Here is a 26,616-nt window from a genome sequence, read left to right on the forward strand (position 1 = left end):
CATCTCAATCCTGGGCTATGTGGCAGGGCTTCCCTGAGCCCTTCCGCAGCAACAAGCAACCAGGGGCAGCAGGGGGCGCACTCCTCCCTGCACTGTCTTCTCAGGGAGCCCAACCCAGGTCCCCAGCACAAAGCAGAGCCCGTGCTAAGACCACCATCAACCTGTATTCATCAAAGAATAAGGGGCTTATGAAATAGCACATGAACCAGGGTGCGACACCTGTTTCCATCAGAAAGATGATTTTGCCAGGGACCGGGGACAGAGGCTGTTGGCCTGTGGTGATGCAGGAAGGAGCTCGGAGGAGAAGGCAGATTTCTGTGTGGTTGAGGATGCAAAGCTGGAAACCTAGATGCCGTGGCTGCCCTGAGATGACTCCCACTTGAGTAAAGCGGTTACCTCTAAAGGGATCTGTGTGTCCTTTTGTGGCAGGAGAGGGATGCTGCGGGGAAGTGGCAGAGCTACATGGCCAGGGCTGCAGTTTAAGAAGAGCGCGCCCTCCCATTCCCATGGTCCCTCAGATGCTGACAGCAGCGGAGGGAGCCTTCAGTGGGTTTGCTGGCACAGGTTCCAGTCCACCTTTGAAATGAGGTGAAACTGAGACAAGGAAGGACCTCCAGGGCAGAATAGGAGCCAAGTTTCTCCACGCAGGGGAGGAGTCTAACCCGTTGCAGGAGTGTGAGTGGCCACTCTGCCCCCAGCCTCCCAATAATCCCTAATACCTGTAAATTCATCCATTAGGGGACAAACCCCACAGTGAGAAATGCAGCATTGAATAAAATATCCCTGGGAGGGAGAACAAAGACACGTTCTTGCTCAGTTCCACGAGGCAATGCATTCTGCCCTGCGCTCAGCTTTGTGGGGAGGGCTGGGAGCAGGGCCCCCCCGGAAGGGTGGAGTCAGAAGCAGGAGGCCATGACAGGCACTCGAGAGCAGAACAATTCTCCTTCCTCCCATTTGGGACCTAGGGTCCCTCCCCCACAGCACCCGGGCTTAGCAGCAGAAGTGGCTGCTCCCACCCAGCCCTGACACTCCCACTAACCAGGGAGACAACAAAGCCGTCCCCCATCCCCTCGTGCCAGCTCTTCTTGACAAAAGGAATAAAACGGCCCACTTATTTTTATCACTCACAGATTTCCCAGGAAATGGGCTATTAGTTCCCCTAATGTAAAGATAATAGGCTTGTCCCCCTCCATACGTGGCACAGCCCAGCATGAACTTACTTGAAGCTCCATCAGGAGGTCTCTCCTGCAGAGGATGGGGTACCTGGGAACAGGGCCTAGAGAGGAGCCAGAAGCTGGGGTTCCCCTACCCCCAATAGCAGAGACACGGTTTCAGGAGTCTCTCCCTGCCCTGTAGCTGAGCCCACCCTACTCTCCATTGTAATCTTCATATTTTACCCTCACAAACACCTATGGGTAAGTAAACACTACTATCACACACCTCAACAAGTAGGATGTGGGGGCCCCGTAGGCCAAGGACAGGATGCTTCCCAGGGACCTGTGTATGCCTGTGTGTGCTCAGTCTCTCCAGTCGTGTCCAACTCTTTGTGACCCCATGGACTGTAGCCCACCAGGCTCCTCTGTCCATGGGATTCTCCAGGCAAGAACACTGGAATGGGTTGCCATGCCCTCCTCCAGGGGATCTTCCTGCCCCAGGGGTTGAACTCGTGTCTCTTACGTCTCCTGCACTGGCAGGCAGGTTCTTTACCACTAGCGCCACCTGGGAAGCCCTGGAACCTGCGTGCCTCCAGCTCCTTTCTAGACTGTGCTTCATCCGTTTCCCTTCCTCTCTGCAGACCCCCTGTGGAAACAGCACTGCCAGGACTTCAGAGAACCAGGCCTCAGTGATTCCCTGACCTCTCGCACACGGGCTGTGGGAGCTCCTCAGCCTTTGGCGAGGGCCGTTCTCATACAAGAACAGGCAAGGGGGCCCGGCTTTCCTGTGGTCTGTGAGGACTGCGCCCTGTAAGGTGGTGGCTGGTCCCCGGGCATGTAGTCACACGGGAGCGCTCTGGTTTTATGTTGCTGCTTTACTTGTCACACGTATGGCCTCTCTCTCCACTGAAGCTGCATGCTCTGTGAGAGCAAGAGCCCTCACTGATACTCTTTGCTCCCAGGAAGCCTGGGCAGTGATGGGCAGGAAATGGGGGCTCAGTGAGCCCCCGTGATTGATGAGATTTGGGGCAGGGCATGGGGGGCCCGGCCCTGTGCTGCTCATGCTGACCACAGTGAGTGTGCAACGATGCAAGCTGCCTTTTCAGCCTAAGCCTGGGCTTCCTGCTCTCCCGGGTGTGTGTGTGTCTCCCTGAGAACACCAGGCCTGCACACAGTAGGTGCCCTCCCCCCACTCCTACCTGTCCTGCCCCTTAGGCTGTGGAAGCATGAGCAGGCAGAAAGTAGGGACAGCCTCTCCTAGAGGGAAAGGGCCAGCTACTAGGCACTCCTTTCCCCTTGGCCATCGGAGGTCTGGGGGTGGGCGCCATGGCCTGGGGATGGAAGAAATAAACTCACGTTATCTGTCTTTCTGCCCCCAAGGAGAAAGACAGTCTGTCGAGAACCACGGAGATTCTGAGCCAGGAGGTGTGCTGACAGCCTGGGTTGTTGTTGGACAAGCAAGGGCAAAGCCGCCCAGCTCGGGAGGAGCTGCCCTTCCAGAGGGGCAGAGGGTGGGGGAAGCCTGTGACTACCCCTTTTGGGCTGCCCATGGAGAGACCAGAGCCACTTCTAGTGATGGGGAGGGAATTCCTCTGTGTTTCAGAAGGGGAATCCACAGGCCCAAGAGAGGAGAAAAAGGTCCCAAATCCCTCCAGTTGCTTTGAAATTTCAAAAAGAGGTGAAGGTGCGTCTATGCCAGCAAGAATTTGTGGGGAGTCACTGGGGAAAACTTAAGGATAAGGCGGGGCAAATTTGAGTGTGCAAACAAGCAGGATGGCCGGTTTACTGAACAGCCGCCTTTTCCTCCTCCTTATCGGAACTCAGAGCCTCAGGCTCCCTCTCCCCAGCGGGCTCTGCGAGCAGCTCCTTGGGCAGGAGGTACCGCGCCAGCTGCTCCAGGTCCCCCAGGCTTATCCTCTGCAGGCGCTCCTCGTGCTCCCGCCTCAGCAGCTGCAGCACTGCCTCAGTGTCCTGGGGCCCAAAGTGTTTGGCCAGGACCTGGCCCAGATGGAGCCACAGGGGCTGGGGCTGGCGGGCGTCCTCAGGCGCCGGCTTCTCCAGGGGCCGCATGACCACTTTGATGGAGGCATTGGGCCCGATGCGGTAGTCGGAGACCTGCTTGTCATCTGCCAGCAGCTGGCCGTGGAAGAGCAGGTGCTGCTGCTCCTCCGGCACAGGCAGCTGCTCGGACACCAGCTTCTTCATCATGGCCACACTCTCCTGTCCCGACACCCTCAGGCTACATCTCTGGCCCAGGAGCAGTTTGGCTGTGAGGAACACCAGGCTGCCAGCAGATTCAGGAGGGATCCATGCTCTGGCGGCTGCCCTGAGGGTGAAGGGGTTCTGTAGAAGAAAGTTTGTGTGTGGCTTCTCCTTATCAATGGAGGGCAGTGGTCCCAGGAGGCTGTGGGCCGGGCCCAAGACGACAGCCATTGGCTGATGCATGGTGATGTCACAATGCCGCTTATCAGAGGGCTCATTACCAGAGTGGGACTTTAGGGAAATGAGAGGGGCATTTGGAACACAGAGCATTCCTTCCTCCTTTAGAGGAGAAATGGGGGGGGGGGGGGGGGGGAAGGAGAGTAGGGAAAGCAAACATAGGACTAGGAGAAAGGAGAGCAGGAGGGTGAGACAAGAGGGTCCAAAGGACAGGGTGGCAGAAGGAAACACGTCCATGTTGCCTCATTCAGCACTATTTCATGCCCTTTCTGCTGGGACCCATCCCCGAGGAGAGATCATATCACGATAGATACTTCCTGCTCTAATTTATCAAGGGTCCTCCTTCTGTCACACACTTGACATGCTCTCTTGGATTGGGTTTCCCAGACGCAGAGACAGGGATTCTCAAGCACATACATAGTTGGGAGGTAACCCCAGGATGCTCCTGTAAGCAGGAGCGAGAAAGCGAGACTGATAAGGGTGGGCAGCCCACACTGCATCAGTGAGCAGATGGCCTTTGTGGTCAACTAGGAGCTCTTAGTCCCACCGGGCACCTTGGGAGGCCACATGGAATGCACCAGCCGTGCTGTTGGGGAAGTAAAGAAGCTAGATCTGTGTGCTCTCTGTCCTGCCTTTGGTCAGTGGGGTGCTAACTTGGTACTGGTGGTCTGAATGCGTGCAGAGCAAGCTCCAGGGACCAAAGAAGACCCTTAGGCAGAGACTTGCAGGAGCTGGCAGTAACTTTAACTCTCTCCACTCCCATCTCACCCCCATTCCCTACTCACAAATAATTCTCTCTTGTCGAAGTTAAAGCCCACTCAACCAAAAGAATGAGACAACCTGAGGGAGGCGCCAGGACACAGAAGTCGCTGTAAAACCTGGGGATGGCGGCTAGCCGCTCCCACCCCAGGGTCAGACCACCTGGGATGATACACTCTCCTCTCATGGGTTGAGACAAGATAAAACCCTAGAACCTAAACAAATCCCTTGTGACCTTTGAATTCCAGAGCCAGCTAACCCCACCTGGGCCCAGCCCCTTTTGCAGAAATGAATCTGCCGGAACCCATCTTAAGCAACAGGGAGCATGGAGGGGCTCAGGCTGGGCCGCCGGCAGCATCTGCTGCAAGGCCTCACCTTAGTGAATCCTCCCGGCCTCTGGGGCAGGTACTGTCCTACCCTCCACCTGCCAGAGGAGACGGTGGGGCTGCTTACTGTCACCGCCAGCAGGCAGCGCACTAGTTTCGTCTCCTGCGACATCTGTTCTGTGCCCTCTGGGTGCCCGAGGGTGCCAATAAAGAGGGAACATGCTGGGGCCTCTGGTGTCAGCAACTTCTGTGGCCTCAGTAGGTTTCTGTTCCACTCGAAGTTCTCCTGGGCTGAGCCCGGTGAATGTGCTGACACATTTAAGTCCATGAGGAAGGCAATGGATGCACTTTGGAAATGAGTGAGCCTGGAGGCCTGGCTGACGTCCTACAGCTGGTGGGGAATATTGTCAGGAGTGCACTCACTTCTCCCCAACACTTTGTGTTCCATGGCTGCTCTCGTCAAGAACCTGTTCTTTCCTCTCGTCCCCTCTTCTTCCCCCTTTCCTTCCTCTCCCTGGGGCCTGGGCTACACTTGATTGAGACTGTTGCCAACAGCCCTGGACTTCCAGACCTCACCCTTCCACAGCACTGGGCTGATTCCCTACCCAGGTTGTGCCTGCCTCCACCCCTCTCGTCTGACTCTGACAGCCTTGGACAGCAGAAGAACACAAATGCCACAGACTCAGCTGCCTTCTTTCTTCCTCCAAACCCATGTTCTCATCTCCAGCAGGTGACCAAATTCGAGTCCATCAAGAAACTAAGCTAAAAAGTCAGGAATCTCACCCCAAGAATGAATGACCCCGAGGGAACGGGACTGGAAGGAGGCAATGCACTATGAATTCTGAGTCACCGGCTGGAAGAAAGTGAGGGTCTGAACTGGGCTGGGATTGGTGGAGATGCAAAGGAGGAGCAGATTTTGGATTTTGTTCCAAGGAAGAACAGAAATAATAAGAGGGCTCCTGTGGTTGGGAGAGGAAAGGAAGAGGGAGGTGGGGAAGGGGCAGCTGACCAGGTGGCACTTTTCTGAGTGACACCATTTGGTTTCACCCTTTTGCTTTTGGAATCAAACCTAGCTCCTCAGCCTGGCATCCAAGGGCATCACGACCTGGCTCTGCTTCCCCCCAGCTTTACCCAGTTGGCATCCTCCACTCCAGCCACACCCACCGGCCTTTTCCTCTACTTACCTGTTTCATTAGAATGCTTCAGCTCATCCTTCTAAATGCTGGTCAAAAACCACTTCCTCCATGAAGCCTTCCCTACTTTCCCTAGTCCTAGGTGGAGATAATCCCACATGCCTCTGTGGAGCCATTACCCTCCTTGAACATTACTTGTGATGTATCTATACATGTCTGTGTCTCCCTCATTGACTCTCAGTGGCAGAGAATGGGTCTCATCTGTTTCTGTAACCCCGCCTCCAGCACACAAAGACTGGTACACAGAAGGCCTCACATGCATGTTTATTGAATGAAGATGATAAATTTCAACACGCTGAGCCATGCAAGCAGATGCAGGGTCCAGAACAGCAGGCTGTGGAAGCAAATGAACCTGCCTTCAGCCTCTCCATCTCCCCCAGAGAAATGAAAATCCAAAATTACATAAAAAAATAAATCAGAAAGTGATTGCAGTCTTTACCAAAGGATCTTCTATAGTATTCTTTAAATAGCCACCTCCCTTGGTGCATTTGAAACAAGATAGAATTTGCAGATGTTCATACAGTGCGTGGGGGTCCCGTGGACTCCATGATCACAGGACGTCTGTCTTGCTGAGGGAGCTGAGGATGGATGAGGTTTCTCCTCGGCCATCTGAGAGTTCCCAGCCTCAGGAAGGAAGGACCCTGTGATGGACAAACCATGAGACGGACAAGGTTGTGCTGGGGGGAGCTACTGTGAAAGATGCCCAGAGCAGAGCTAACCTAGGAAGGCTTCCTGGGGGCAAGGTTTAAGTCATCTTTTGCTAGAGATTGAAGGAACGTGAAATGGGGAGGGGAGTGGCCTGCAATCTCTCTCCCAGGCTATGGAGTTTATGAGGAAAGAGCAGGGGTCCGAGTCTTGGGCTTGGAGGAAGAAGAGAACCAGCTACCTGCCTCAGCCAGACCTCCTAGACCTGCCGCAGCCACTGGGGAAGAAACACTGGGCCTGGGCTTCTAGAAACAGGTAAGGCCACAGCTCAGGCTCCGTCTCCTCAAAGCTAGTGACCACTTGCAGACTGGCACCTCTGTGACCAAGGCTTCAAGGGCCAGAGCTGCTGGGTCACACTTTCCAAACCCACTTCCTGGTCTAGAGAGTCCCATTGTGCTAGGGGGCTATAAGGACAGAAGCCTTAGAAGTAGCGGTATCCCCATTAGGAGAGATGGTCACCACTGACCCCTGCCTCTGTGTTGGAGCCCCCATTGCCCTCCCCAGCGAGGGGAATGGAGGAACCTTGCTGGGCCCTCAAATCATATTTGGAGCTTGGAAACATCATAATTTTTTCCCAGGCGATTGCTTGTCTTCATTATGCAATTAGCATGAGAAAATGCAGTTGTGTAATCAGAGCAGGCAATCAGACAACGATTGCCATAATTAGGGAGGAAGATTAGTGGGAATGAGTGGGTTTTGTGACTTGAGGGAAAGGAACAAATGTGTACAGAGAGAACACTGGTCAGTGGTGGGTCCCAGCCCCTCTGACATACAACTTTAAGTGCAACTGTGTCACGGGAAAACCAGCATAAAGTCTTCAGGAGAGGAGGAGGGGGAAGGAGAACACTTGGCTGCCTGGAGCCTTTGGTGTAGGACTCTGGGACATTGGCACACAAGGGCCTGAACTCCGCAGGATAAAAACCAAGGGTCTAGCGGTCAGCCTGGGGCCACCTTGAGCAGCCTGCTCCTTGAATCTCATTTGCTTCCTCTAATGCCTCCTCTGCCTTGTGAAGGTCTCAAGAGACAGGTCATGCCCCCAGGACCCAGCACAGTGACTGACCCATGAAGACATTCGGTGCGTATTTATAAAAACTTGGAAATGTGAGCTGTTACCCCCAACTTTCAGGGGAAGACCCCATTGCATGAAGCCAGAATCCCACGTGTGATGACCCACAGGCAGGCTGAGCCTTCCTGCTGGCACAGGTAGGCAGCCCAGCAGCCTCTTCAGACCCAGCAGGCCAAGGGCAGGAAGGGGCCAGAAGATGCTGGCTGACAGCTGACAGTGGCAGTGCCCTGAGCTTTGGTTAATCTACAACCACTGACTGGGGCTGCTCAAAAGGCTCATGAGCAAGGGACACTATGCCCATGCCCACCTCACTCTCCAGGAAAGTTATCAAGTTATTACTACACTTTAGAAATGTCAGGGGAAAAGTGCGCTCGGCGGCCCCGCGGATCTGTCTCTTGCTTCAACAGTGCTTGGACGGAACAGGCCCAGGGACGCCCCTTGCTCCAGCCTCTGACCACCCTCCAACCTTTTTTCCAGTCCCAACCTCCGGAGTCAGCCACCCAGCTGTCCGCGATCACCGGGACCAGCCACCATTTTTTAACTCCTTATTACCGACCAATCATGAGCTCCCAGATTCGTCAGAATTATTCTACCGAGGGGGAGGCCGCCGTCAACCGCCTGGTTAACATGCAACTGCGGGCCTCCTACACCTACCTCTCTCTGGGCTTCTATTTCGACCGCGACGATGTGGCTCTGGAGGGTGTGGGTCACTTTTTTTTAGAATTGGCCAAGGAGAAGCGCGAGGGCGCGGAGCGTCTGTTGAAACTGCAAAACCAGCGTGGCGGCCGCGCCCTCTTCCTGGACGTGCAGAAGCCATCTCAAGATGAGTGGGGTAAAACCCAGGACACTATGGAAGCCGCCCTTCTCATAGAGAAGAACCTGAATCAAGCCCTGTTGGATCTGCATGGCCTGGCTTCTGCCCGCGGAGACCCCCACATCTGTGATTTCCTGGAGAACCACTTCCTAGATGAGGAAGTGAAACTCATCAAGAACATGGGTGACCACCTGACCAACCTCCGCAGGCTGGCTGGTCCCCAGGCTGGGTTGGGCGAGTATCTCTTCGAGAGGCTCACCCTCAAGCACGACTAGGAGCTTCTGGAGACCAGTGGCCTTTGAAGAACCCACCTAACATCAGTGCTGCCTGAAGCCCCTCTCTGCAGCTACTAGGCAGCTTTTTAACATCCTGGAGCCCTCTCTCAAGCCTTGGACCAAATGGAAACAATAAAGCTTTTTGCAGCATAAAAAAAAAAAAAAAGAAAAGAAATGTCAGGGGAGTAGTGGGGGTGGGATGCTAGCTGGAGGGGGACTGAGAGATACTGAGAAGCCGGGGAGTGGAGAAAAAGCAAGCAAAAGAAAGGCAGGTGGAGACACAGAAACAGTGGAGAGAGGAGGGGGTGGAGAACGCAAGGGCTAAGCACAGACCATGCTCAGAAAGGAGAGAAGTCCGGAGGGATAAGAGGAGTGAGGGGCAGGCAGAGGAGCCGTACAGAGGCGGCAGGGAGAAGGGACAAAAGGACATTTGTGCCTGGAAAGGAAGGAGGGGAGAAGGAGAAACAGGAAGGAGTTGTTACTGCAAAAAAAGGACAACGAATAACTCTGCAGGCCTCCCTGCTGAGAACAGTGTCCCTCGTCCACTCTCCTTACAGTCTGGAAATGGTTCATGGGAAAATTCTAGCAGAGAAAGTGGAGTCCAGGCGTGGAGAGCCTGAAGTCCTGGTTCCAGCAGCCCCTGCCTCTTCCATCCCAGGTAGCCCCACATTCAGCACTTCCTGAGCACACACGCGGCGCTCTGCAAGGCCCGCAGGAGAGAGAGCTGACCAGCAGGCAGGCAGAACACAGGCCGGTTCCTGGATGCAGCCCCGCATTGAACCTGCCCTCAGGCCGCCACTGGGGAGTCTGTGCCGCTGCCTGTAGCAGTGACCAGGGGACCCCTCCCTCTTTGAGGAGGGGTCTCCCAGAGCTGCTCGCGCCAGGCCAGTGAGGGCTGGCCTGGGACCACGCAGGCAGCTCTTTGGGTGGCCCTTGCCTTGGGTGCTTTCCAGGATGCCTGGCACACAGTAGGTGCTCAGTAGGTAAATGAGGCCCATCATTCGTCCCTCATTTGCTGGCTGGCACTGGCTATCTCAGCAGCCGTACCCAAGTCATCTGTGGCTGCTCCAGCGGGGACCCAAAGCCCCCGGACACTGTTTTAGGGGACAAGGTTGAGGCAGATGGGCCCAAGCCTGGGCAGGCAGGAAGAGGGAGCTGGAGCAGATGGAGGGCGGGGGATCGCAGCGGGCCTTGGGAGCCCAGGGGATGTGGCTGCAGCTTCTGACTGTGGGCTGCCCAGCCTCTCTCCAAGCCTCGGTTCTTGCACCCCACAACCTAGGTCCTGCCCTGCACTGCGGGCCTGGCGCCCTGGAGATGTCACACTGGCTGGGAGCCCCTCGGAAGCCCAGCACGGTGCACACATGTGCCACTCAGACGCACACCTTCTGGAAACCCTTGTGGGGCTGCAGCCGGCTGTGACCACTAGATGTCACTGGTGACCTCCCTGGCCAACTCCAGCAGTCCTAACCAACCAGACCAAGGGCCTCCACCCTCTCTGGGCCTGGCTGGGCACACAGTCCTGGGACAGGGTCCAGAGCCTCATGGGGGATGAGCCCTGTCCTCCTGCAGATGGCAGTCACCCCCCTTCCACCCTCAGGGGTCAGTGCTCTGGGTAGCCGTGCTCCAGGCACAGACATCAGTGCCCACCCTGAACTGGGCACAGTGCCAGGTGCTGAGGCAGGGAGAGAGGATAGGAAGACATGTCCCTGTGTGGAGGATGCATACACAGAAACCTGTCATTTTAGCACTGGGCATAAACGTGACCATGGAGGGGAAGGAACTCCCAACTCCACCAGGAGCGAGGTCTAGGTCAGAGACGCTTCATCCGGGAGGGTGCTTGGTGTGTCTGAAAGGGGAGCAGGAGCTTGACTGAGAGCCCAGCAGGCACACGGCTGTGTATAAGAGTGTGGAACTCACTCTAGCTGGAGTGGTAGGGGTGGGGTGGTCAGGGGGCGAGAGATGGGGCGGGATAACTGGGCAGGGGACAGTCACCTTCACACAAGAATTCTTTACTGCAGCCAAAACTGAATTATCCACGTCACATCCTAAATCCTTGCAGTGCATGTAGGAGCAACCCTCAGCTATTGTTCACTCTTATACACACACACACACACACACACACTGCCAACCTAAGCTGGGGTCCTCAAAGGGCTTTCTTTCCCACACCATTTCTGCTCTACCAGGGCTGTAGGAAGGCCCAGCCAGCACTGCTGCAGAGTGGGTGTTCCCTCCTTCCCAGGCCCTTTCCTGGTGAAGACCCTGCCCATCGTGTGGCTGGTGGCCCATCATCTCCGTTGGGGGTGCTTCCACCATGAGCCACACCAGGCATCCTCTAAGCCCATCTGCACCCTTAGCTGCATCGTTTCAGATGATAAAAAACAGTCAGCTTCAGGCTGTAGCCATGGTACCTGACACTCATTTAAACGTACTAAATGTGCTCTGAACTTCAGAGGGGTGCATTACAGTGCATTCTGAGGTGCAAGCCTCAGAAGTCAGCAAGATGACCTCTCAGAGGTAGAGCCATCAGCGGGTCCTGGGAGTGAGGGTGGGTGGGAGGGTGGTCAGCTGCTTGGAGCCAGAGCTGGTTATTCATGATGCATCCATGCCTGCGTTCCACAAACATTCCTCACACACTAAATCTGGGCCAGACGTCTGCGCTAGACTGTGGGGAGGAACTCTGCACTGCCAATTTACCTGGAGTAAGAGGTGGGGCTCAAGCTGGACTCAGACTTGGCAGGTGGGGCAACGAGAAGGGCAGGTGAGAGGGGGAGAAGCAGGGTTCTTCTGTCCTAGAAAAAGGACAGATATGGGGCTCTAGGGAGAAAGCTCAGGCAGAAAAAGCCATGACCAGCTTCTCAATGTCCGTCAGGGCAGCATGCAGGGGCTGACCATGAAAGGCCTTGTCCTAAGCCAATGTTAAAGTCCGCTGGGAGGTTATGGGCAGCACCCAATCAGATGGTGCCAGAGGCCTGGGGCAGGGTTGTTGTTGTTTAGTGGCTAAGCTATATCTGACTGTTCATGACCCCATGGACTGTAGCCCACCAGGCTCCTCTCTCCATGAGATTTCCCAGGCAAGAATACTGGAGCGGGTTGCCATTTCCTTCTCCAGGGGATCTTCCCGACCCAGGGATCAAATCCACATCTCCTGCATTGCAGGTGAATTCTTTGCCGCTTAGCCACCAGGGAAGCCCCTAGGTCGGAGTTGGGGAGAATGTGTGGGGTCCAGTAGGAACCTGCCTTCCTCATCTGGGGTCAGGGAGTAGGGAAAGCTACAGGGTCCTAGTGGCTGAGGTGGGGGCCGATATGCCAGGCCAGGCACGGTGTTATAGGGCAGATTCTGGTTCCACTAGGACTGATGCTCTGTAACCCATCCATGTGTCTTCCAGTTCCGGAGCCCTATTCCCCCCTTAGCTTCCTAAAACAAAACAAAATTATAGTCTTGTCTTGGCTGCAACATTAGAAAAAGAGATTTATTCACATCTAAGCCAGATTAAGTGGAGAAGCAAGAGGGCTTCAGGATCAGGCGGAATGGTGGCAGCTACAGAGAGCTGGCTGAGGGACAGAGGGGTCCCAGAGGGCCTAGCATTGGTGGATACACCCCTGGGAAGAGCTTTGATTAATCTTCCCTCCCTCTAGGGATGACAGCTCCTTTGAAGATCTGTGTCATCAATCAGAGTGGCAGGAACCCTCCACTATGCAGCAAAGATCAAACATGATATGTTAAAAGTGAAGACAGAGGAGGTGCCCACAGAGTCCTGCCCTGAACCCCGCCTGCTCTTGCTGGTTTCATGAGCCTGCCATGGGGTCGGGGTGGAGAAGTCTGTAGGCATCTCTAGAGATGCTGCCGCACCCATTCTGCAGGACCAAAGGGGCCCCTTGTTGCTCCTGGGGAGATGCCAAGGCTGGTCCTCCAACAGGGCAGCTTGTGCCACCCTCTCAGCCTGGCTGTTGACCTGAGGATGCTCAGGCCAACCTTTATTTGAAATTCTTGCCCACCTGCCCCTTCTCTGAGTTGAGCTATAGGCAGGCTTTTGCCAGGGAAGATGGCATATAACCACCCATGTGACTGCTGCTCCAAAGACGCTGGGACCAAAATGGAGGTCCAAAGAGAAAAGATGAAAGAAAGCTGGGAACAGACCAGGTGAGGCTGCGCTTGGGGGAACCAAATGACTCGGCAGGCAGGCCTCTGTCAGGAAGAGAAGTGCTAAACTACAGTCGACAAAGCAGCTGGTCAACTTGGATTTGATTTGGGCTTGGATGACCCCGAGGAGTTTCAGCTGGCAGGTGGGGCACTGGGCTGGGCAGACTGCTGATCTTGTAGTGGGTGATTTCTTGCTCCTCTAGCTGACAGCACTAACCACATGCAGCTGGTCATTAGAAAAGGCAGGAGCCAAGAGCAAGACAGAAAATTTCTAATCCAGCCCACAGCTGGTTGGATGTTCCAGGGAACAGCATGGAGTATATCAACCAATGGAAGAACTCGGGCCCAATCAGGGGCTGCCTCACCTCCTAGGAGATGATCAGAACTGAGTCAGCCTGGGTATTGAAACCCAAGAGACCAGTTGCTGGACCGGCAGCCTGAGCTCCCAGGTGATAGCCTTCCTGAGGTCACCAACAAGGGCTCAAGAGCTTCTCAGCTGGAAAAATACCATACTGGACATTAAGTTCATTCACTAACAAGTGCTCCTGGGTCTCCTATACAAGTCAACCCATTATTCTTGCTCACAGGGACCTGATTAAGAGTTAAGTGTCTCGAATGGCAGGGTTAGGATTAGGGCAGGAGCTCTTTGTCTTGAAGAGAACCAGAGAATACCCAGGGGACCATGAGCAAGCTGTCAGACCTGTCCTTCCCTTGGCCTCTCCAAACTACTGCCCCCCCATTGACGCTCTTAGTATATTAATACTCATGTATTCCCGCTTACAGAACCCTGCACCTCAGATTCAGTAACTGAATCTGAAAATTGGCATTTTCAGTTGATCTGGACACAAAGTGCTTCAAAGAGGCCTGGGAGGTGGTGGGCAGTGGCCAGGAGACAGGAGAGTCAGGCTGATTGGAGACTGAGAGTTGGTCTTGCAGCCCTAACTCTGGACACAGGCTTGCAGATGCCCATCAGATGCTGATGTCTGTACAAGTGGTGTGTCTGCAGTGACAGCCTGGGACCAGGAAGCAGGGTGTGGGAGCCAAGAGGGGAAGAGGAAGCCTCCAGCCTGGAGAGCTGTGGGGAAATGGAATTGAGACCCTGGCTTCGGACCAAGTTTATGTTCTGGAGATCTGGTCTTCAGCCCTGAGACCCTCTGGTCCCTTGGCTGAGCAAAGACAGAAGTAACCGGGCTGGGTTCTTTGCCAGACAGAAACCAGTGGCCCAAGAATGGGGTCTGGTGGGAATCTCATGGGTTGGCAGAGAGGCTCTTCTCCCCTCAGTTGCTTCAGGGGTCACAGAGTGGTCAACGCAGGAATCTCCTGAGCTGTCCAAAACCACAAAGCATCCTCTCTAGCTCATGCCTGGGGAGAAGGGTAAAAGGGGATCCTGGTGCAGAAGAATTTAGGGTAACAATTAGGGGAAATTTTCTGATATAAAGCTGGTATGCTGCTTCCTGTAAACTTTTAGCAATAAAGAGAATGTGCATGTGTGCATGCTAAATCACTTCAGTCATGTCTGACTCTTTGTGACCCTATGGATTTTGCAACCCTATGGGCTGTAGACAGGCTCCTCTGTCCATGAGATTCTCCAGACAAGAATACTAGAGTGGGTTGCCGTGCCGGCCTCCAGGAGATCTTCCTGACCCAGGGATTGAACCCATGTCTCTTATGTCTCCTGCACTGGCAGCCAGGTTCCTTACCACTAGTGTCACCTGGAAAGCCCAGTAAAGAAAAAAACCCTTGTTTAATTGAACCAGTTAGCCAGAAGCAGGAGAATGGGCAAAATGACCTTGACATGCAGATGTTTTTGAAGAGCCTTTGTGGTAAACTCAAGCAGCGGTGCCTGGACAGAGAGAACCCTGAGCTCCCAGTCCACCAGGCCTCACACTAATGCAGTAGGAAGAGGACAACACAACTGAGGTGTAACCCTCCTGTTCCACTCAACAGAAGAGGTGATGAGACGGTCCTACTCTGGCCTAGCCTGGAGACCCCAGGGTGGTAGAATCACAGATTGCCAGAGGAAAGGGAACTCAAAGAGGCAGACTTGCTACCCCCAACAAGAAACTGGGGCCAGAGAGGTAGCCTGCTGCTTTCAGCCCCTTCTGGAGGGTCTCCATGCCTGTGGACCCCTGGGAGAATGCCTTCCAGGAGAAGAGCCGGCACCTAGCCGGAGGAAGCGAGGGGGGACAGCCGTGGGGAGCCGGGTGTGGAGAATGGTCCCCATGACCCTAGCCAAGCTTCTGGGCCCCAGATGAAGAGTGCATCGTTGGTTCCCCCTGGAGGGGAGTAGTCAGTCACCCCGTAAAAGTTTATTTTTATACATGTCTGATCTATTTCACATCCGCTCAGATATTTTGACACATATACAGGAAATGTAACTCTCTCCCATATGGCACTGTGTGTTTGGCCAGACCTGGGGAAACTCAATAGGGTCACAGAGGAGCAGAGGGGAGTTGCAGTGTCAGGAAAGAATGCCAGAGGCCTGAGGCCACAGTGGGCACCTGGGGCCAGCAGGCTGGGGACGGGTCAGAGCGAGGTCAGTGCAGAAATCCCCCTGCCTGGGTACAGGGCCCCAGGGTCTCACGCCTAGGAGACTGAGAGTGCTGTGGCTGCTGCTCCCCAGGAGGGATGAAGTGATCCAGGAGAGGGCAGCTAGAGCCAGGGGATGGGGCGGTTAGAAAAACAAAGACAAGTCAGGCCTGAGGCCCAAAAGCTGAGACTCCTCAGACACCAGCAGAGCCGTGCTGGCATCTGGGCACGAGCACCGCAGGAGACCCACAGCTCAAGTGAAACAAAGGGAGCGGTAAGGCACTCTGGGCTGGGTGCTACCCACTTGGACCTTCCCCGAGTCAACGAACTCCTGTGGGCCTCCATTTCCTCATAAGCAAATCAGGGTTGATGTTACTTAGCCGGGAGGTCGGGAGGATGAAAGGGGAGAAGGCACATACTGTTTTTTGGATGGGTCTGGTGCAGGAGAAGAGGTTGGCACTTGCTAGTTCTCTGTTCTGAACTATAAAATGGGGAGGATGCTGGTGTCTTCCTCCAGAGCAGTGGGAGATTGAAATGGGACAATATGGGACGATGTGAGTGAATCGCCAGGCACAATGCCGGCTCCAGGGGTGTGCTTTCCACGTGGCACCGTGGTGAAGAACCCACCTGCCAATGCAGGAGACACAGCAGAGGTGGGTTAGATCCCTGGGTTGGGAAGATCCTCTGGAACAGGAACGGCAACCCACTCCAGCATTCTTGCCTGGAGAATCCCACGGACAGAGGAGCCTGGCAGGCTACAGTCCACGGAATCACAGTCAGACGTAACTGGGCACCCACGTGCACAGCAGTGGCTTCCTGGTTCTTTCCTTCAGAACACGCTGGGTCTTCACGTGATGCTGGCAGGCCCCATGTGGGTGTGAGCACAGCACGGTCTGGAAGAACACAGAGGAGCACCTTGCCCCTCCACACGGGTCAGGGAGGGTCCTTCTCAGCTCTTGCAGAGAGGAAAGTAAACTCATTGTTCCATGATGGATGGTAGCCAGAATAGCGCACTAACTTTATTGGGCTTCTCCCTTTTTATTTTTTGAAGTTTAAATTCATTGACATAGCATTCCTACAGGGTGCCCCATGGAGGCAGGCTGATGGACAGCCATCCATAACTCAGGGTCGAGAACGGAGCAGATGCCCGGCTCTCTCCCCGTGATCCCTTAATGCTGGCATCAGACACAGGGCACGGCAAGACTGGCCACGGGACAATCTCTCCAAACAAAGCCATGTGGACTCTCCTACTCCTCCTATGTGCTTGAACACCACACGGGTAGCCTGGCCTCTGCCTCTGTTTCCAGGGACTCCTTCCCCACAGCTATGGGCGCTGCTGGCCTGGAATACGTCCCTGCCTTGGTCATCACTGCCCCAGCGAGCTGGTTCAGGATCTCAAAGGGCCAAGGAGGAGCCTCGCAGTCCCTGCTTGGTAAATGGGGTGTGACAGCCGAGAAGTCGCTAAGCCCTCCCCTTCCTCCTTTCTCCTCTGGGACCCAGAAGGCTGAAGCTCCGAAAAGCCCAGGGAGTGTCAGTAGGTGGAGGCTGCACTTGGCCTCACCTCACCCCACTCCCCCACCCACCTCCCTGTAAATCCTGGCGACACAACAGGAAGGCCCTTTAACTAGCACATAAAAGTGCTTTGGGCTTTCAAAGGCCTGCTCTGCATTTATGGGGAGCCCGAGGCTTTTACGGGCCATTTCTAGTCCCCCTCCCCCTGACCTACTGATACACTGTGGTTTCTAGCTGTGACATGGGGAATTATCACAGCCCAAGCCTAGTGACCAGTGGGGCAGGGAAGGAGAACGAGGGAGCCTTGCACCAGGGAGGCAAGGATATCTCAGCAAGGCCCAGCCGGTCATCCAGCCTCCATGGGCCAGGCAGTCTTCTGAGGGGTCCCTCTGACTGGCCCCTCTGTCCTTTGATAGGGCTCAGAATAAGGCCTCACCAAGTTGGTGCTGACGGATTGACTGATCTAAAGCCACAGTAACCATGGATCAGCCTCAGAAGGGGCTCAGCAAATGCTCCTGAAGGGCAGGCAGGGTCTTGTCCTAAGAGATATTCAGCCCGTTCTGGAGCTGACCAGGCAGGTAAGCCAGTCAGACTAGTGTTCAAACAATGGATTTTTTTCTTAATTTATTTATTTTTAATTGAAGAATAATTACAACATTGTGTTGGTTTCTGCCATACATCAACATGGTTCAGCCATAGGTAAACATATGTCCCTTCCCTCGTGAGCCTCCCTCTCACCTCCCACCCCATCCCGCCCCTCAAGGTTGCCACAGAGCCCTGGTTTGAGTTCCCTGAATCATACAACAAATTCCCACCGGCTATCTGTTTCACATATGTTAGTGTATATCAAACAATGGATTTTGAAAATCTTGTTTGGCCCTGAAAGACTGAGCCTATAGGCTTGTAAGGATGTGTCACGGGGGGTGGGTGGGGGTGGGGGTGCAGATTGTTAAGCATCTCTCCAATGTAGAAATGTAGAGCTGGAACTTCATCTCAGCAGCCTTGCAGAAGCGTTTTCCCCACCTGGGCCTCTGATCCTCCTTAGTACAGAGAATGCTCTGGCTCTGAGTGTGTGGGCAGTGGGAATAGGGTAGGGGGTGTGGTCCCCAGCTTGGGAGATGTGAAGGCTGGTGGAAAGGAAGAAGTGGCCAGTCTCCACCTGCTCCCATCTTCTCCTGCCTCCAGGCTCCCAAAGTAGACCCCAAGACCCCTCACTGAGGTCTGCCAGGACCCCCTCTCCACCCTGCTCACTGCCCCTCCCTTCTTGATTGTCTTCTCTATCAAGCTTCTTCTCTGCTATTTTCTTTTTTAGTTTTTCCTCTCCCTTATTATCTCCTCTTCCTCTTCATTGGTCTCCCTCCTATTCTCATCCTGTGGACCATTTCACTCTGTTTTTACCTTTTATTTCTTTTCTTTTCCTTTCTATATTTATTTGATTTAACCATCTTCCTCCCTCCTCTCTTGTACAAGATGTGTCCCTTAAGGTCTCATTTAACAATGAAATCACATAATTTTTTAAGATTCCATAAACATAGGCCATGCACAGTGTCAGGCAATTTCCTGGTTATTATTATGTTTAAACCTCACCATCATCCTCTGAGGCTGAGGCTGCTCGCATTTTATAGGTGCAAAACTGAGGCACAGAGAACAGGCATGATTGCCTAGGACCACACAGCTATCAGACGATTGACCTAGGATTACCTCCACCTGCCTTCGATAACAACTATAATCAAGATTTCTTATAGTAGTGGCATATAGTATGGCTCCAGAATATAGTACAGTACATGCCAAATAGAGATAGTACATTTAGTGCAGTTTACGATATACGGCCAGATACTGTTCTGAGCGTTTGTATTCTCAGCTCACACTCCTATAAGGCAGGTACTGCTGCTTCCACCCTCATTTTACAGACGATGAAACTGAAGTGTAAGAGATGAAATAACTTTCCATACTATAACTAGTAGATGGCAGAGGAAGATTCACGCCCAGGCCCCTGTATACACCATCACTGGGCCCTCCCTCCTCTCCATGTTCTGTGGCAGGCGGTCCTTTCATTGGGAGTTTCCGGATGATGGAGGCATCACCTCTGGCTCAGACAGCAACAGAGTCCTCGGGGGCCTATGGGCCAAACCCACCAAGGGAAGGTGTCCACAGCACATGTCTGGGGCTGTGTGTCCTAAGGAATGCCAAGGCCAAGTGCTAAGCACGGATGTCACAGGCAGGGGTTGGCTGAGACAAGAGGATCTTGTCTTGTTTCCAGACTAGACAGAATAAAGGCCTCTATTTGGAGTCCCTGCCCCCCAGCCGGCTCCTCTGTTCCTGGAAGGGCCTTTCATTCCCCTCCTGGGAAGGCCTGGAGAACGTGCCCTTCCTCCTGACCTGCTCTGGGAGCAGCAGCTGACTCCTGCTCAGGGAGGGGCCCTCTGCTAAGGTCAGGCAGCACCCCACTTGGGCCCATGGCTGCCCCAGCCACTGGTGAGTTCTTGGCGGGTACCTGGTCTTGTTCTCCCTCACCCTGGCATGGCAAGGAATGTGCTTCTGTCATCCTATCCTCCCTCCCCAACCCTAGCCCAGCGCAGAATTGGATTAAGAACAAAAATATGAGCTGTGTTTGTTTTAATCAGCTTCAAGACATGGGGGTTTTTAAAGGGAAGGAGAGCAGGCCGGAGCTGGCCCCGGGGCAGGCAGGCTGGGCGGTGATGCCATCCCAGGGTCAGAAGCACGCCGAGCCATGAGTGCATCTGCAGGTCAGATCCTGGGGCAGATAAGGGCTGAGAGGGAGAGGACCTGGGGGGCCAGGGGGCTGGAGGAAGGATGAAAAGGATAGAAAGGAGGGAGGGAAAGATAGGGTTTTCCCTAAGAGTGCAGAGGGCCGGCAACCAGCAGCCCTGTGCTGGCATGGCAGGAGGCAGGAGGGGAGGATGCTGTGAGGCTGGGGGAAGCCCCTGGAGCCCAGAAAAGCCAACAGAGAATCATTTTTTCTAGAAAAGGGCTTCCTCCTGGTCTTTGGAATGAGGGATAATGGGAAGGAGTCGAGGGAGAGTCAACTGCGGTCTCCACCACCCGATGGCAGGAAGAGTCCCTGCCTGGGGTCACCACAGAGTCCGAGCAAGAGTACCTGGGCTGGAGCTGGCACCAGAGGGGACAGGTGCTGACAGTGAGTCAACCACACAGAACCCAGTGGAAATTGCGAGGTGTCAGAGGTCATTTTTAGGGAATCAAGGCCTCAAGGAGCAAGAGGCTGGGAAAACAATGATCTCCCTGGGTAGATCTCAGGTTGCATGGAGACCTGGGGGCCAGGGGGTATGGGGAAGGATTCTGAAGAGGGAGCCAGTGGGTGCTCTGGGATCCTGGAACAACTGCTTTTTTAAAAGCCCCTGTGGCCATACGACTGTACACTTGCAATACGAGAGGTTATCCTTACACGTGCCCTGTGAACCAAGGAAAGCTGCCCAGAGAGTTTCAGGGACTAGTCCAAGGTCACACAGCCAAGGAGAGAAGAAGCTGGTACAGTCACCTCAGGCTCAGGTTTTCTGGCCAGTGCTCCAACCTCCATGGATGGGACAGCCTCGGCTAATTCTCAGATCAAAGCTTCCAGATGGAAACGATAACCTCAGACAGCTCAGGGCAGAGCTCCCAGAGGCCTTCCCCAGAACTCTCCTATTCCCCAGCCTCTGGGCACCAGGAGAAAGGCCTGGACTGGCTCCGTCCACGTGCCAATCACACTCCAACACTGTGGGCCATCCTCGCCCGGGGGGGACTGTAAGGTGATAGCTGGATGTCTGAGCCAATCCCCAGTCCCCTTTAGATCAAAGCATGAGCTCCTCAGGACAGAACCGGGTCTTCTAATTCAGGTTCACAGATGGGTTTCGGTCCATAACGACACTTTTGCCAGTCAGAGGTGAAAGAGAAAAATCAATAACCCTTATACGGTAACATTTGGATTTCCCTGGTAGCTCAGTAGTAAAGAATCCACCTGCTAATGCAGGAGACATGAGTTCGATTCCTGGTTGGAGAAGATCCCCTGGAGAAGGAAATAGCAACCCTCCAGTATTCTTGCCTGGGGAATCCGATGATCAAAGGAAACCTGGCAGACTCAGTCCATGGGGTCGCAAAAGATTTGGATACAACTTAGCAACTAAAAACAATAAAATATGGTAATATTTAGTCAGCTTTTAAATTTGAAATATCATTCCTGTTCTGATTTAGAATGTTCTTTTTTTCTTGTTACAAAACATGATGAAAGTAGGACTTCTGGAAAACCTACTCTTGGAAAAATTATAACTGCCAAACCTATGTCCATCCCCTTAATTTTTAATTGGTCCATAAAATCCACAAGTTTGAAAACAACTGTAATATTTTATTTGGAGACATTCTTACCTAACCTGAGGCGCAGGCTTCCCAGGTGGCACTAGTGGTAAAGAATCCACCCGCCAATGCAAGAGATGCAAGAGATGTGGGTTCCATCCTTGGGTTGGGGAGATCCCCTGGAGGAGGAAATGGCAACCCACTCCAATATTCTTGCCTGGAAAATTCCATGAACAGAAGAACAGTCCATGGCTGAAAAGAGTCGGACACGACCGAGCATGTACACACACACACACACACACACACACACACACACACACACAGAGTGAGGCTCACTGCAGAGTTCTGCACACTAGAAGTACTCACTACATGTGGAGCAGGGGATGTCTTACAGTCCAGGCCAGCAGGCACTTGGATGTGGAGACCTGGGCTGTAGAAATCTCCAATGGCTGGGCAGGCCTGAGCAAATTCCTGCCATTTTCAGCCTCAGTTTCCTCTTCTGGAGGAAGAGACAGGAGGAGACAGGGCTTTCAGTCAAACTCTAAGATGAATCCCAGGGGCAACATTCCACGGCTCCCAGAAAAGAGACCCGCCAGCCTCAAGCACTGAGTCTGCAGCTGTGCCCCAGGCAGAAGACTGACGGGGGTGTGGGGGGCACTTGAACAGATGGCCCATGTGAAAGAAGTTCCAGTAACAACAACAAAGATCTGACGGCCCCGAGAAAAGAGACTCAGGCCCAAAGCAAATGAATGCCCACTGGCCCATTGGCCCATGCCTACGGATGCAGCTCCCAGCTCTCCCAGGCTGGGATCAGGGTCAGAGCTGCCCTTTCATTGTGAGTCTCGCCACCCTTCTGTGGGTCAAGTGGATCCAGTCCAAAGCAACCAAACTGGACTTTGCCCCTTCTCTGTGCCAAAGGCCAGGGATGCACACATTATTCAGGAAGATGTGCATACAGTAGTGCCACATTAGTCAAATTTCAAATAGAAGTGTTCCTCTCTTCATGAGGAGGGCATGGCAACCCACTCCAGTATTCTTGCCTGAAGAACCCCCATGGACAGAGGAGCCTGGCAGGCTACAGTTCATAGGGTTACAAAGAGTCAGACACAAATGAAGCGACTTAGCATGCACACAGGTGTAAGTACCCCAGTGTGTTAAGTGGCAATTGGACTAAAGAAAATATGAGCAGCCTCCACTCTCAGAGATCAGTCCTTGGCAAATACCCTACTGACCCAAGGGGGATACAGAGGGGAGGAGACCCAGTCTTCCCATAACGAGCATTCTGGACCACAGAAAAAGTGGGTGTCATGCACAGACCCAGCAACAAGGTAAAAAGCAGGGGCAGAAGGCATGGACTGCTGGCTGTCAATGGGATCTGGAATGAAGCCATCTCTGTGAATGCTGGAGCGAGATCAGGAAGGGCGTGTGCTGATTCAGAGCCAGGCACCGGTACCCCAGGCGCTGTCTCCAGTGTGTGGGTGACTTTTTAGCTTTGGTCCAGCTGTGAAGAGGAAAGAGGTGTCTTTGCCAGGGTCCTCGGGTGCAGGCAGAATGGGCATAGCTGTCCGCACTGAGCATGGAAGGAACAGGGACCGTGGGGGCAGGGTGCTCACAACCCTTCCACCCCCTCAGGCAGCTGAGCTCTGCACAGTCTCAGCCCCATTCCCCAGACACCAAGGGACACCCGCTGCTGACACCACGGCATTGGGTTTCCCCTGGGCCGGCTCAGGCTACTGTCACCAGTCTGCCAGGAAATTGCTGCTGACACTCGGGGAAGGGCCCAGGGAGTGGGGAGGCCAGGGATTGTGAGTTCTGAGGAGGCGCTAGACGGGGCTGGAGCAGGGGAGACAGCTCTGGTTCTGAGTCTCCATCCCACTCCTGCCCCTTCTGGGCCGCAGCAGAAGGCCAGGGAACCTGGCAGCTTGTGGCTAGCCTGGCCATGTGGAGTGCCATGGAGGGGAAGAACAGGACTCCCCCTATACCCCAAACCCAGGGTTATACAAATCTGTTCCTTAGCATCCCTCCAGGAGGAATGCCACGCCTGCCCCATCCTCATTCGGCCATGTGCCCAGTACACTGAAGGGTCCACCTCATGCTTTAATCTGGAGAAAGACCATGTTCCTTCATTGTGAGTCCCACCAGGTCCCAGGTAGTTCGCCGTGCAGCCTCACCTGGGCCTATACACCATCTCTTTCTCACTCTCTCTGCTGGGTTTACTAAAACAAAAACATGCAGTGGCTCCCAGGTACTCCTGAGTATTTCAGAAGTTTGGGACGAAAATGGAAACAAGGCCAGGCGTAAGTGGCAGGAAGGGGAAGGGACCTTCAGACTGGGAATTGGGATCCTCTGACTGTCACTGCCCCCCCTGTTCTCTGACAGGAAGTACGTGCACATGTATGAACATGTGCACGTGTGTGTGCACCTGTGTGTGTCCATGCATGTGTTGGGGACCTTGGGGATGGAATGACCATCAGGGCCACAGAGGGCCACAGAACACTCTGGGCTTCCAAGGGCAATAGTTGCAGGATTTGGGGGCCCAAGCCACTTGGAAAGAAATATCTGAACAGCACCACTCTCCCCGCTCCCTCATGAAAGCCCTCAGTCCTGGAATGTGCCATCCACCCTGGCTTGATCCTGGATTGCCCCACCCTAGTTCCTGGCCAGGAAGGGGAAGAGGAAGGCTAGAGGTAGAAGCAGACCCTATGAAATTCTGAAAGGGGCTGGACCTTCTGGGAGAGAATCGGGGAGTGCTGGGAAGGGTGGTGAGCCTCCTGTGAGCGTGGGGTGAGGTTGTGGGTGTCCAGCCAGGGGACTCCAGAAGGCAACGGACAGTTCCTGGTACCAGGCTGGGAGCCACTGATCTCACCAGCCAGCAGCTTGGAGCCTTCAACCCAGACAAAGACAGGCCTCTCCCTGGGAGCCCCTCCAGGGTAGGGATAGGGCATCTCAGAGGAGGGCCAGTCAGTCTATCCATCCATCCACCAGCAGGTGTTTCAAATACCTGCCAGAGGCCTGACGCTGACAAAAATGCAGAATTTTCTCAAACAGGCCCATCTCTCCCTCAGTCTGGGAGACCCCAGAAGGCGCCTGACAGCAGGGATGGGCAGGGGACAGCAGCGTCTAATTTCCCTGAAACTATTACCTACTGTTCTCACTCTTCAATTAATCAAGTAAGGACATTAAAGACAGATAAAAGTATTTTAACACCTTCTTTAAAATAAAGAGGATAAAAGGCAGTTCTTCCCAAGATCAATTAGTGACAGAGGTTAGACTAGAGGTTATTTTGTGGGGAACTGATTCAAAGCGACACCAGGAGGCCTGAGGGACAGTAGGCAAGCGCTAGCTTCAGATCGGGAAAACACGGAAATTCGCTGGTCTGTATTCTCAGGTTAGTGCGCTTTGTTCACGTAACTTACACCTCAGTAAAAAAAGCAAAGACAGACAGAAGTCAGACATTAGCTCATGAAACCACATGGACTCGGGCAATGCTTCATGAATTCAAATTCTAGCTTCACCTCTTGGTATCTGTGTGGCTTTGAACAAATTACTTAGCCTCTCTGGGCTTCAGCCACCTCAGCTCTAAATGAGGGTAATAATTACACTTACCTCAAAGAGCTCTTGGGAGGATTAAATGAGTTAAAACATGTGAAGCCCATCCAACCACATTTGCCATATAGTAATCACTCGGTAAGTGCTAGGCACTGTTATTAATATTATTTCAAGAAAGTGCAGCTGCCAATTTCATACTGAAATACAAGAATAAATTTAAAAACTTCACATTAAGAAAACATAAAATGACACTTTATAATGTAAATTACATGCTGTGATATGGCTTTCTTGCACAAACATAATTAGAGACTCTATATGTGATTACTCATTAATTATTCAACAAATATGTATTGAATGCCACTAGCTGCTAAAACTATCCCAAACAGTAAAATAAAGCAGTGATTCAGTCAAAATTCCTGTCCTCATGAATTTACATGTGGGAGACAGTACAGAAATAAGCAAATAAAAATGTAACACAGGGCTTCCCCAGTGGTCCCGTGGTTAAGAATCTACCTTGCAATGCAAGGGACGCTGGTTCAAACCCTGACCTGGGAAGATCCCACATGTCGCAGAGCAACTAAGCCCATGTGCCACAATTACTGAGCCCACACTGCAACTACTGAGGCCTATGCATCTAGAACCTATGTCCACCACAAGAGAAGCCACCGCAATAAGAAGCCTGCACACCACAACGAAGAGTAGCCCCCACCGGCCACAACTAGAGACAGCCTGCATGCAGCAACAAAGACCCACCACAGTCAAAAAATAAAATAAAATAAATAAATAAATCTTTAAAAAACTTTACCGTATATATTAAGCATCAACAGAGGACATCAAGCAGGATGAATACCAAAAGATCTACACAAAAACCACACCACACCGAAATGGCAGTAAATCAGGACAAAGAACAAATCTCAAAAGAAGTCAGAAGGGGGAAAAAATGCAAACGCTTTACTCACAGAGGAACAAGGTAAAAATTACATCAGACTCCTCCTCAGACACCAAGCAAGCAAGATGAAAGGAAAGTGAAATATCTGAAGTGTTGAAATAATTTTGTATCCAGTGAAAACATCCCTCAAAAGTGAAAGAAATGGACTTTCTCAGGCAAACAAGGTCAATAGTGGTAAATACTGTGAGAAAAATGAAGGCAGGCTAAAGGGTTAGAGAACAATGAGGAAGGTGCTGTCTCAGGGAGGTGAGGACATCTCCCGAAGGAGGTCCATGTCCATGGAGACCCGAACAAGGAGAAGGAGCAGAGCGGCGCCACACGAGGACCAGGGAGGGAGCCCGGGCAGAGGGAAGGGCAGGGACAAAGGCCCTGAGGTGTGGGGTGTGCTGCAGGAGCAGAAAGATGCCATCCCAGCTGGAGTAGGAAGAGCCCGGGGTGGAGGGTGTGAAGAACGCGGTGCCCGAGGCCTGGGTCACAGGGGGAGTTTGAGTTCAGTTCTGAGTGCCAGGAGAAGCCACAAGAGGAGTCTGAGCTGAGGGGTGATACCGTCGGGCCTCTCTCTTCCAAAGATCACTCTTGGCCTCGGCGTCTGAAGAATGGGGAGGAGCAAGGAGAACAGGTCCAGGGCAGCGTCCAGGCGGGAGATGGTGGGGCCATGGACCAGGATGGGGGGCAGAAGCGGGTGATTCACTGGATTCTGGATACTTGGTGGAGCAATCGGATGAGGGGCGGAGTGGATGTGGGGGGTGAGGCAAGGAAGGGGACCATGTGGGTCTTTGGCCTGAGCAACTAGAGAGGGGCAGTGCCTGCGGCTGAGATGGTGCGCCTGCGAGAGGAGCCGATTTGTGGCCGAGTCGAGGGTTCTGCTTTGTTAGGTTGAGACGCCTTCTAGGCCTG

The 26,616-nt window shown here is 53.4% G+C and overlaps 1 protein-coding gene, 1 long non-coding RNA gene and 1 pseudogene across 2 annotated transcripts in view; 1 reads left to right on the plus strand and 2 right to left on the minus strand.

Annotated features, from left to right (window-relative positions):
* Window positions 1-2,936: 2,936 nt before the first annotated feature.
* On the minus strand, window positions 2,937-5,006 carry UBL4B (ubiquitin like 4B). The gene is made up of 2 exons (XM_065903490.1): window positions 4,806-5,006; window positions 2,937-3,695 (listed from the first exon to the last, which is right to left on the minus strand). The coding sequence occupies exons 1-2, from the start codon at window positions 5,004-5,006 to the stop codon at window positions 2,937-2,939; spliced, it is 960 nt and encodes a 319-aa protein (XP_065759562.1).
* A 1,171-nt stretch (window positions 5,007-6,177) lies between these two features.
* LOC136162984 (uncharacterized) overlaps window positions 6,178-26,616 on the minus strand; it is a 40,214-nt gene continuing 19,775 nt past the window's right edge. Inside the window, exon 3 of the long non-coding RNA XR_010662184.1 lies at window positions 6,178-6,512. This is a non-coding gene — a long non-coding RNA (uncharacterized lncRNA). The remainder of the gene's footprint in view (window positions 6,513-26,616) is intronic.
* On the plus strand, window positions 8,013-8,875 carry LOC136162952 (ferritin light chain pseudogene; annotated as a pseudogene).

The sequence above is a fragment of the Muntiacus reevesi genome, chromosome 1, assembly GCF_963930625.1.
Source record: "Muntiacus reevesi chromosome 1, mMunRee1.1, whole genome shotgun sequence".
In the NCBI taxonomy this organism is placed as follows: Eukaryota; Metazoa; Chordata; class Mammalia; order Artiodactyla; family Cervidae; genus Muntiacus; species Muntiacus reevesi.